A 12107-nucleotide genomic window follows, 5' to 3' on the forward strand; every position below is an offset into this window, starting at 1 on the left:
TTAACTACTACTGTCCACTTCATATGTATATACTGTATTCTAGTCAAGGCCTGTCCTATTTAACTACTACTGTCCACTTCATATGTATATACTGTATTCTAGTCAAGGCCTGTCCTATTTAACTACTACTGTCCACTTCATATGTATATACTGTATTCTAGTCAAATTGTCTATGCATCACATCACAGTAAACAGTATATATATCTATATCTATCAATGCTTGTCCTAATATTTTCTTTTACTTTTTAGATTTGCCCTCTGTGAGCCAGGAACACAAGCATTGTTAGATATTACTGCACTGTTGGAGCCAGGAACACAAGCATTGTTAGACATTACTGCCCTGTTGGAGCCAGAAACACAAGCATTGTTACATATTACTGCACTGTTGGAGCCAGGAACACAAGCATTGTTAGATATTACTGCCCTGTTGGAGCTAGAAACACAAGCATTGTTACATATTACTGCACTGTTGGAGCCAGGAACACAAGCATGGTTAGATATTACTGCCCTGTTGGAGCTAGAAACACAAGCATGGTTAGATATTACTGCCCTGTTGGAGCTAGAAACACAAGCATTGTTAGATATTACTGCACTGTTGGAGCCAGGAACACAAGCATTGTTAGACATTACTGCCCTGTTGGAGCCAGAAACACAAGCATTGTTACATATTACTGCACTGTTTGAGCCAGGAACACAAGCATTGTTAGATATTACTGCCCTGTTGGAGCTAGAAACACAAGCATTGTTACATATTACTGCACTGTTGGAGCCAGGAACACAAGCATGGTTAGATATTACTGCCCTGTTGGAGCTAGAAACACAAGCATTGTTAGATATTACTGCCCTGTTGGAGCTAGAAACACAAGCATTGTTAGATATTACTGCCCTGTTGGAGCTAGAAACACAAGCATTGTTAGATATTACTGCCCTGTTGGAGCTAGAAACACAAGCATTGTTAGATATTACTGCCCTGTTGGAGCTAGAAACACAAGCATTGTTAGATATTACTGCACTGTTGGAGCCAGGAACACAAGCATTGTTAGATATTACTGCCCTGTTGGAGCTAGAAACACAAGCATTGTTAGATATTACTGCCCTGTTGGAGCCAGGAACACAAGCATTGTTAGATATTACTGCACTGTTGGAGCTAGAAACACAAGCATTGTTAGATATTACTGCACTGTTGGAGCTAGAAACACAAGCATTGTTAGATATTACTGCACTGTTGGAGCTAGAAACACAAGCATTTCACTCCACCAGCGATAACATCTGATTAATATGTGTATACGACCAAAAAATAAAATGTGATTGATTTTTGAATATTTTAGATAATTATCTGCGTTGTGTCTTGTCTAAGAACAGTCCTTATCTGTGGTACTGTATATTAACTATATACCACACCTCCTCAGTCCTTATCTGTGGTACTGTATATTAACTATATACCACACCTCCTCAGTCCTTATCTGTGGTACTGTATATTAACTATATACCACACCTCCTCAGTCCTTATCTGTGGTACTGTATATTAACTATATACCACACCTCCTCAGTCCTTATCTGTGGTACTGTATATTAACTATATACCACACCTCCTCAGTCCTTATCTGTGGTACTGTATATTAACTATATACCACACCTCCTCAGTCCTTATCTGTGGTACTGTATATTAACTATATACCACACCTCCTCAGTCCTTATCTGTGGTACTGTATATTAACTATATACCACACCTCCTCAGTCCTTATCTGTGGTACTGTATATTAACTATATACCACACCTCCTCAGTCCTTATCTGTGGTACTGTATATTAACTATATACCACACTTCCTCAGTCCTTATCTGTGGTACTGTATATTAACTATATACCACACCTAATCAGGCCTTATTGATGAATTACAACACATAGGTGTATTATAAGGCATTATAAAGGTCATTAAAATAATGATACATACGTACTTCATAGAAACTGTTACCCTTCATATATTCTAACAACTCACATTTTAAGATTCATTATGTCATTTGTTCCATGTTAAGGGCTCTAACCTTGGAACAAAACTATTTGTCTCCCTCTTGCTGTTGCATGCAGTTCCTCTCTCTCTTCCTCCATTCCTCTAACCCCTCCCTCCTTCTAACCCCACCCCTCTGGCAGAACCAGGAAGTCCCTCCCCCTCCCACAAACTCTCTTCTGAGGAAACGAAACTGATCTGAGTCTCTCTGTCGTCTGTCTGTGTGAGAGTGAACAACCGTCCAAATGGCTCAACAGGGAGTTCTGCTGGACCAGGACCAGTTCTGTTGTTCTGTCTGTCTGGATCTACTGAAGGAGCCGGTCACTATTCCCTGTGGACACAGTTACTGTAGGAGCTGTATTGAGGGCTGCTGGGATCAGGATGTTCTGAAAGGGGTCTATAGCTGTCCTCAGTGCAGACATACCTTCACTACAAGGCCTATGCTGATGAAAAATAACATGTTGGCTGAGCTGGTGGAGAAACTGAAGAAGACAGGACTCCAGGCTGCTCCCCCTCCTGCTCTGTGCTATGCTGGACCTGGAGATGTGGCGTGTGATTTCTGCACTGGGACCAGAAAGCAGAAAGCCCTCATGTCCTGTCTGGTGTGTCTGGCCTCTTACTGTGAGACTCACCTCCAACCTCACTATGAATCTCCTGCTTTGAAGAAGCACAAGCTGGTCAAGGCCACGGCACAACTACAGGAGAAGATCTGCTCTCATCATGACAAACTGCTGGAGGTTTACTGTCGTACCGATCAGCAGTGTATCTGTTATCTGTGTACAATGGATGAACATAAAGGCCATGATACAGTGTCAGCTGCAGCAGAGAGGACTGAGAAACAGGTAAGACCAGAACAACTTGTTGGTGGCTGTCTGATAAACAAAGAATTAAAGATACAGTAGGAACTAAATCTGTTTGAATATGAGATCATTATATTATATCAATATGAAATGGATCCACAAATATGAACACAAACCTTGAGTATATAGATATGTTAACCCAGATTCTCCAAATGTATCACATTTTTCTAAAGTCAAACACTATTATCATTCTGAATGGCCTTTTATGAGTCCAAAGTTCAGTCTCAACCCCTTGATACATGTAGGCCTACCATACAAACTATAATCATTCACATAGCAACATAATATCATATTGTAAAGGGACTTCCTCAGGATTGTAGACCTTCCTCTCTATGGGTCCTATGTCACATTACTATACTATTGATCTACTGGACTAATAAAGCTTGATAGCTCATTGAAGAGTGATTCTCCACAGAGGCAGCTGGGGATGAGTCAGCAGAAGGTCCAGCAGAGATTCCAGGAGAGAGAGAAGGAGCTGAAGGAGCTCCAACAGGCTGTGGAGTCTCTCAAGGTGAGTATTGTTGACCAGAGGAGACACACTATTTCACTTCTCTCCTCCAGTCAGAGAGAGAGAGAGGGGCCCCTATCCAATCCCACTGACCCCACTGTTGGGACCAGGCTGTCTGGACCCCTTTCAGAGAATAGACTGGTTCATGTAACTGACTGGGCTGCCTCATCACATAACCATGAGTAACCATGACGACTCATGTCCCCTAGACATTAATATGGAACTGTCTCTCTCTCAATTCAATTCAAAGGTCTTTATTGGCATGGGAAACATATCTTTACTATGCCAAAGCAAGTAAAATAATAATGAACAGTAAACATTGAACAACATTTATTTTCAAAAGAATAGAGACATTTCAAATGTTATAATTCAAGTGCAAACAGAGTGAGTCGTGCCCCAGACTGAGTCCTGGAGGTGAAATGGAAATGAATGAGGGAGAGTTCAGTGAGGTAGAAGGTGTGGAGAAGAGTTCAGAACCAGAGAAGAATTTGGTCATATGAGATTTGACTTCAGAAGAGTTCCAGGGGGTGTTGAGTGGTGGTGTCCAGTCCTCCCAGGTCGTTGTCATGGTGCAGGAGCAGATAGGGTCAAAGTAGTGGAATGGGGTAGTGGAGGGAGGGAGGAGAGTAGAGCAGGACCAAGAGGTGTTCTGTACCTGTCTGTCCAGGAGGGAGGAGAGTAGAGCAGGACCAAGAGGTGTTCTGTACCTGTCTGTCCAGGAGGGAGGAGAGTAGAGCAGGACCAAGAGGTGTTCTGTACCTGTCTGTCCAGGAGGGAGGAGAGTAGAGCAGGACCAAGAGGTGTTCTGTACCTGTCTGTCCAGGAGGGAGGACAAGGCCTGGTGGACCTGACTCAATGAGGTGCAGAGAGGCTACTGAACCTACTGTCTTTCTCTCTCTCTGTCTCTCTCTCCCTCTCTCTCTCTCTCTTTCTCTCTTTCTCTCTCTCTGTCTCTCTGTCTCTCTCTCTCGCTGTCTCTGTCTCTCTCTCTCTCTCTCTGTCTCTCTCTCTGGCTCTGTCTCTCTCTCTCTCTCTGTCCCTCCCTCTCTCTCTCTCTCTCTCTCTCTCTCTCTCTGTCTCTGTAATGTCTCTGTCTCTGTATCTCTCTCTCCCTCTCTCTCTGTCTCTGTCTCTGTGTGTCTCTCTCTCTCTCTCTGTCTCTGTAATGTCTCTGTCTCTGTATCTGTCTCTCTCCCTCTCTGTCTCTGTCTCTGTCTCTGTCTCTGTCTCTGTCTCTCTCTGTCTCTCTCTCTCTCTCTCTCTCTCTCTCTCTCTCTCTCTCTCTCTCTCTCTGTCTCTCTCTCTCTCTCTCCAGCGCTCTGCACAGTCAGCAGTGGAGGACAGTGATCAGATCTTTACTGAGCTGATCCGCTCCATTGAGAGAAGGAGCTCTGAGGTGAAGGAGCTGATCAGAGCCCAAGAGAAGGCTCAAGTGAGTCAAGCTGAAGGACTCCTGGAGCAACTGAAGCAGGAGATAGCTGAGCTGAGGAAGAGAAGCACTGAGCTGGAGCAGCTCTCACACACAGAGGATCACATCCATTTCCTCCAGGTAACTAAACTGTCTTGTTACATGTGATATGAAATTAACTTCATGTGAAACTATTCATCTCAATCATTATGTTGTCCTGTCTGTCTCTCTGTCCCTCTCTCTCTCTCTCTCTGCCCGTCCCTCTCTCTTTCTCTGTCTGTCTCTCTCTCCCTTTCTCTGTCCGTCCCTCTCTCTCTCTCTCTGTCCGTCCCTCTCTCTCTCTGTCCGTCTCTCTCTCTCTCTGTCCGTCCCTCTCTCTCTCTGTCCGTCCCTCTCTCTCTCTGTCCGTCCCTCTCTCTCTGTCTTTCCCTCTCTCTCTGTCCGTCCCTCTCTCTCTGTCCTTCCCTCTCTCTGTCCATCCCTCTCTCTCTGTCCCTCTCTCTGTCCATCCCTCTCTCGCTCTCTGTCCGTCCCTCTCTCTCTCTGACCGTCCATCTCTCTCTGTCCGTCCCTCCCTCTCTGTCTGTCCCTCCCTCTCTCTCTCTGTCCGTCCCTCTCTCTCTCTCTCTCTGTCCGTCCCTCTCTCTCTCTCTCTGTCCGTCCCTCTATCTCTCTCTGTCCGTCCCTCTCTCTCTGTCCGTCCGTCCCTCTCTCTCTCTCTCTCTCCGTCCCTCACTCTCTGTCCGTCCCTCTCTCTCTCTGTCCATCCCTCTCTCTCTCTCTGTCCGACCGTCCCTCTCTCTCTCTGTCTCCGTTTGTCCCTCTCTCTCTGTCCGTCCCTCTCTCTTTCTCTCTGTCCGTCCGTCCCTCTCTCTCTCTCTGTCCGTCCCTCTCTATCTCTCTCTCTGTCTGTCCCTATCTCTCTCTGCCCGTCCCTCTCTCTTTCTCTGTCTGTCTCTCTCTCCCTTTCTCTGTCCGTCCCTCTCTCTCTCTCTCTGTCCGTCCCTCTCTCTCTCTGTCCGTCTCTCTCTCTCTCTGTCCGTCCCTCTCTCTCTCTGTCCGTCCCTCTCTCTCTCTGTCCGTCCCTCTCTATCTCGGTCTGTCCCTCTCTCTCTGTCTTTCCCTCTCTCTCTGTCCGTCCCTCTCTCTCTGTCCTTCCCTCTCTCTGTCCATCCCTCTCTCTCTCTCTGTCCGTCCCTCTCTCTCTCTGACCGTCCATCTCTCTCTGTCCTTCCCTCCCTCTCTGTCTGTCCCTCCCTCTCTCTCTCTGTCCGTCCCTCTCTCTCTCTCTCTCTGTCCGTCCCTCTCTCTCTCTCTCTGTCCGTCCCTCTATCTCTCTCTGTCCGTCCCTCTCTCTCTGTCCGTCCGTCCCTCTCTCTCTCTCTCTGTCCGTCCCTCGCTCTCTGTCCGTCCCTCTCTCTCTCTCTCTCTGTCCGTCCGTCCCTCTCTCTCTCTGTCCATCCCTCTCTCTCTCTCTGTCCGACCGTCCCTCTCTCTCTCTGTCTCCGTTTGTCCCTCTCTCTCTGTCCGTCCCTCTCTCTTTCTCTCTGTCCGTCCGTCCCTCTCTCTCTCTCTGTCCGTCCCTCTCTATCTCTCTCTCTGTCTGTCCCTATCTCTCTCTGTCCGTCCCTCTCTCTCTCTCTCTGTCTGTGCCTCTCTCTCTCTCTCCCTGCCCCTCTCTCTCTCTCTCTCTCTGCCCCTCTCTCTCTCTCTCTCTCTGCCCCTCTCTCTCTCTCTCTCTGTCCGTGCCTCTCTCTCTCTCTCTGTGTCCCTCTCTCGCTATATCTGTCACTCCCTCCCTCTCTCTCCCTCCCTCTCTCCCTCAAACTCTCTCTCAGCCCCTCTCTGTGTCTCTCTCTCTGTCCAGAGTTATCAGTCTCTCTCTCTCTCCCTCTCTCTCTCCAGAGTTATCAGTCCTTCTCTCTCTCCAGAGTTATCAGTCTCTCTTTCTCTCTCTCTCTCTCCAGAGTTATCAGTCTCTCTCTCTCTCTCCAGAGTTATCAGTCTCTCTCTCTCTCCAGAGTTATCAGTCTCTCTCTCTCTCTCTCTCTCCAGAGTTATCAGTTCCTCCAGGTAACTAAACTGTCTTGTTACATGTGATATGAAATTAACATCATGTGAAACTATTCATCTCAATCATTATGTTGTCCTGTCTGTCTCTCTGTCCCTCTCTCTCTCTCTCTCTGCCCGTCCCTCTCTCTTTCTCTGTCTGTCTCTCTCTCCCTTTCTCTGTCCGTCCCTCTCTCTCTCTCTCTGTCCGCCCCTCTCTCTCTCTGTCCGTCTCTCTCTCTCTCTGTCCGTCCCTCTCTCTCTCTGTCCGTCCCTCTCTCTCTCTGTCCGTCCCTCTCTATCTCTGTCTGTCCCTCTCTCTCTGTCTTTCCCTCTCTCTCTGTCCGTCCCTCTCTCTCTGTCCTTCCCTCTCTCTGTCCATCCCTCTCTCTCTCTCTGTCCGTCCCTCTCTCTCTCTGACCGTCCATCTCTCTCTGTCCGTCCCTCCCTCTCTGTCTGTCCCTCCCTCTCTCTCTCTGTCCGTCCCTCTCTCTCTCTCTCTCTGTCCGTCCCTCTCTCTCTCTCTCTCTGTCCGTCCCTCTATCTCTCTCTGTCCGTCCCTCTCTCTCTGTCCGTCCGTCCCTCTCTCTCTCTCTCTGTCCGTCCCTCGCTCTCTGTCCGTCCCTCTCTCTCTCTCTCTCTGTCTGTCCGTCCGTCCCTCTCTCTCTCTGTCCATCCCTCTCTCTCTCTCTGTCCGACCGTCCCTCTCTCTCTCTGTCTCCGTTTGTCCCTCTCTCTCTGTCCGTCCCTCTCTCTTTCTCTCTGTCCGTCCTTCCCTCTCTCTCTCTCTGTCCGTCCCTCTCTATCTCTCTCTCTGTCTGTCCCTATCTCTCTCTGCCCGTCCCTCTCTCTTTCTCTGTCTGTCTCTCTCTCCCTTTCTCTGTCCGTCCCTCTCTCTCTCTCTCTGTCCGTCCCTCTCTCTCTCTGTCCGTCCCTCTCTCTCTCTGTCCGTCCCTCTCTCTCTCTGTCCGTCCCTCTCTATCTCTGTCTGTCCCTCTCTCTCTGTCTTTCCCTCTCTCTCTGTCCGTCCCTCTCTCTCTGTCCTTCCCTCTCTCTGTCCATCCCTCTCTCTCTCTCTGACCGTCCATCTCTCTCTGTCCGTCCCTCCCTCTCTGTCTGTCCCTCCCTCTCTCTCTCTGTCCGTCCCTCTCTCTCTCTCTCTCTGTCCGTCCCTCTCTCTCTCTCTCTGTCCGTCCCTCTATCTCTCCCTGTCCGTCCCTCTCTCTCTGTCCGTCCGTCCCTCTCTCTCTCTCTCTGTCCGTCCCTCGCTCTCTGTCCGTCCCTCTCTCTCTCTCTCTCTGTCCGTCCGTCCCTCTCTCTCTCTCTCTCTCTGTCCATCCCTCTCTCTCTCTCTGTCCGACCGTCCCTCTCTCTCTCTGTCTCCGTTTGTCCCTCTCTCTCTGTCCGTCCCTCTATCTTTCTCTCTGTCCGTCCGTCCCTCTCTCTCTCTCTGTCCGTCCCTCTCTATCTCTCTCTCTGTCTGTCCCTATCTCTCTCTGTCCGTCCCGCTCTCTCTCTCTCTGTCTGTGCCTCTCTCTCTCTCTCCCTGCCCCTCTCTCTCTCTCTCTCTCTGCCCCTCTCTCTCTCTGCCCCTCTCTCTCTCTCTCTGTCCGTGCCTCTCTCTCTCTCTCTGTGTCCCTCTCTCTCGCTATATCTGTCACTCCCTCCCTCTCTCTCCCTCCCTCTCTCTCCCTCTCTCCCTCAAACTCTCTCTCAGCCCCTCTCTGTGTCTCTCTCTCTGTCCAGAGTTATCAGTCTCTCTCTCTCTCCCTCTCTCTCTCCAGAGTTATCAGTCCTTCTCTCTCTCCAGAGTTATCAGTCTCTCTTTCTCTCTCTCTCTCTCCAGAGTTATCAGTCTCTCTCTCTCTCTCCAGAGTTATCAGTCTCTCTCTCTCTCCAGAGTTATCAGTCTCTTTCTCTCTCTCTCTCTCCAGAGTTATCAGTCTCTCTCTCTCTCTCTCTCCAGAGTTATCAGTCTCTCTCTCTCTCTCCAGAGTTATCAGTCTCTCTCTCTCTCCAGAGTTATCAGTCTCTTTCTCTCTCTCTCTCTCCAGAGTTATCAGTCTCTCTCTATCTCTCCAGAGTTATCAGTCTCTCTCTCTCTCTCTCTCTCTCTCCAGAGTTATCAGTCTCTCTCCAGTATCAGTGTATCTTCAGACTTACCCAGCATCGTTGTCCATCCTCTTCAGTACTTTGGAGATGTGAGTAAGACTGTGTCTGAACTGAGAGAGAAACTAGAAGACTTCCTTAAAGGAGAATGGACCAAGATCTCCACTACAGGTGTGTTGAAAACAATAAGAACATCAACTTTAGACCATTGAAAGTTCCCTACTAGTCATATACATGTGGAATATGGTCTGATGATAACATTCCCTCTCTCTGTCAATGTGTTTGTGTGTCTGTAGTGAATATAGTGGATGTTGTACTGCCTCCAGAGCCCAAGACCAGAGAACAGTTGTTACAATGTGAGTCTCTTTATTGTGAAGTAACTAACAGTCTCTTTTTACTGACACTCCTAACAATCCCTCTAGAAATATATAGCAATAGTAGATCTAATCAAAGACTGGGTATCTATCTGACTCCTCATATTTCTCTGATTTGATCTCTGCTGTGCTCTAATCAAAGACAGGGTAGATACAGTATCTGACTTAACTTATTGTTCTGACTCCCCTCATTGGTCTCTGCTTTTCTCCCAGATTCCTGTCAGCTCACACTGGACCCAAACACAGCAGACACACACCTCTCTCTGTCTAAAGGGAACAGAAAGGTGACCTGTACAGACCAAGTCCAACCATATCCTGACCATCCAGACAGATTCACCAACTGGTGTCAGGTTCTGTGTAGAGAGGGTCTGTCTGGACGCTGTTACTGGGAGGTGGAGAGGACTGGTGATGTTATTGTTATAGCAGTCTCATATAAAGACATCAGCAGAACAGGGACAGATAGTGGATTTGGAGACAATAACAAGTCCTGGAGTTTACAGTGCTCTAGAGGTGGTTATTGTTTCAGTCACAATAATGTTGTGACTAAAGTATCAGGCCCTCAGTCCTCCAGAGTAGGAGTGTACCTGGATCACAAGGCAGGTACTCTGTCCTTCTACAGTGTCTCTGACACAATGACCCTCCTCCACAGAGTCCAGACCACATTCACTCAGCCCCTCTATCCTGGGTTTTGGCTAAATGGTACTGCTGAGCTGGTTAAACTGTAGTAGGGTCCACATAGATACTAGTCATGCTGGTGTAGTCTATAGCCTATAGAAAATGCACCTGCACTGTGATAGTCTCAGAGGTCCGTTAAAAGCGCAGAGAGCATCATGAAGAACAAGGAACACACCAGGCAGGTCCGAGATACTGTTGTGAAGAAGTTTAAAGCCGGATTTGGATAAAAAAAAGATTTCCCAAGCTTTAAACATCCCAAGGAGCACTGTGCAAGCGATAATATTGAAATGGAAGGAGTATCAGACCACTGCAAATCTACCAAGACCTGGCCGTCCCTCTAAACTTTCAGCTCATACAAGGAGAAGACTGATCAGAGATGCAGCCAAGAGGCCCATGATCACTCTGGATGAACTGCAGAGATCTACAGCTGAGGTGGGAGACTCTGTCCATAGGACAACAATCAGTCTTATATTGCACAAATCTGGCCTTTATGGAAGAGTGGCAATAAGAAAGCCATTTCTTAAAGATATCCATAAAAAGTGTCGTTTAAAGTTTGCCACAAGCCACCTGGGAGACACACCAAACATGTGGAAGAAGGTGCTCTGGTCAGATGAAACCAAAATGGAACTTTTTGGCAACAATGCAAAACGTTATGTTTGGCGTAAAAGCAACACAGCTGAACACACCATCCCCACTGTCAAACATGGTGGTGGCAGCATCATGGTTTGGGCCTGCTTTTCTTCAGCAGGGACAGGGAAGATGGTTAAAATTGATGTGAAGATGGATGGAGCCAAATACAGGACCATTCTGGAAGAAAACCTGATGGAGTCTGCAAAAGACCTGAGACTGGGACGGAGATTTGTCTTCCAACAAGACAATGATCCAAAACTTAAAGCAAAATCTGCAATGGAATGGTTCAAAAATAAACATATCCAGGTGTTAGAATGGCCAAGTCAAAGTCCAGACCTGAATCCAATCGAGAATCTGTGGAAAGAACTGAAAACTGCTGTTCACAAATGCTCTCCATCCAACCTCACTGAGCTCGAGCTGTTTTGCAAGGAGGAATGGGAAAAAATTTCAGTCTCTCGATGTGCAAAACTGATAGAGGCATACCCCAAGCGACTTACAGCTGTAATCGCAGCAAAAGGTGGCGCTACAAAGTATTAACTTAAAAGGGGGCTGAATAATTTTGCACGCCCAATTTTTCAGTTTTTGATTTGTTAAAAAAGTTTGAAATATCCAATAAATGTCGTTCCACTTCATGATTGTGTCCCACTTGTTGTTGATTCTTCACAAAAAAATACAGTTTTATATCTTTATGTTTGAAGCCTGAAATGTGGAAAAAGGTCGCACAGTTCAAGGGGGCCGAATACTTTCGCAAGGCACTGTAGATGTCCAGGAAACCGGCCCTAAATGTGTCATCTTTCATCCTCCCATACTGCTCAGTCCAGCAACATTAAACCTGTCCAGCAGGTGGTGCTGTTGACCAAACAATAAAACCAGCAGATATCTTGACTTGCCACTCAGTATATCAGTAATGTTCGGAATAGTACTTTAATATCATTGGAGATTGATGGTCTTTTTAATCCACTATCCAGAGTCAGGAACAGATGAAGTTGGGTCTGCTACTGTTCAGTGATTAAATATGATTTATGGTGATGGGAAATAATAAAAAACACTCAACTTCATCTAGTAATAGTTTTCCTTTGTTATTTATTCCAAGGTGTGTCTTTAACTTGTAAATGTATTGTGTGGAGGTGAGCTAGTGGTGTGGCTGATAGAATATAATGAAAAGGGAGGAGGGGAGGGGAAATGGGCAGATATATCAGACAGATGAGGGAGAGAGAGATTTTCATCCAGGAGTTAGTGTCTCTGTTCCAAATAGCTCCCTATTCCCTGCGTAGTGCACTAGGCTTCTTATAACCAGGTCTAAAGTAGTGTTCTAGATGTTGCTCCCTATTCATCTGGAGGTCCGGGAAAAAAACGTGCGTTAATAAAAATTTTAAAAAAGACCTGACTTCTGAATTGAGGTTAAAAACAGGCCGGGTGTTCGAAAGGGAGGTGACAGATTCAAACGAACACCTTGGGTTTTAACCAAAATCGATAGGAAGGAAACAG

General features: G+C 47.0%; 1 protein-coding gene across 1 annotated transcript; it reads left to right on the plus strand.

Moving 5' to 3' along the window:
* Positions 1–2173: 2173 nt before the first annotated feature.
* On the plus strand, positions 2174–11251 carry LOC139406329 (tripartite motif-containing protein 16-like). Its single transcript, XM_071148824.1, has 6 exons — positions 2174–2848; positions 3282–3377; positions 4690–4923; positions 8952–9111; positions 9237–9296; positions 9528–11251. The coding sequence occupies exons 1-6, from the start codon at positions 2252–2254 to the stop codon at positions 10037–10039; spliced, it is 1659 nt and encodes a 552-aa protein (XP_071004925.1). The 5' UTR covers positions 2174–2251; the 3' UTR covers positions 10040–11251.
* The last annotated feature ends 856 nt before the right edge of the window (positions 11252–12107 follow it).

The sequence above is a fragment of the Oncorhynchus clarkii genome, chromosome 4 (assembly GCF_045791955.1).
Source record: "Oncorhynchus clarkii lewisi isolate Uvic-CL-2024 chromosome 4, UVic_Ocla_1.0, whole genome shotgun sequence".
Classification (NCBI taxonomy): domain Eukaryota; kingdom Metazoa; phylum Chordata; class Actinopteri; order Salmoniformes; family Salmonidae; genus Oncorhynchus; species Oncorhynchus clarkii.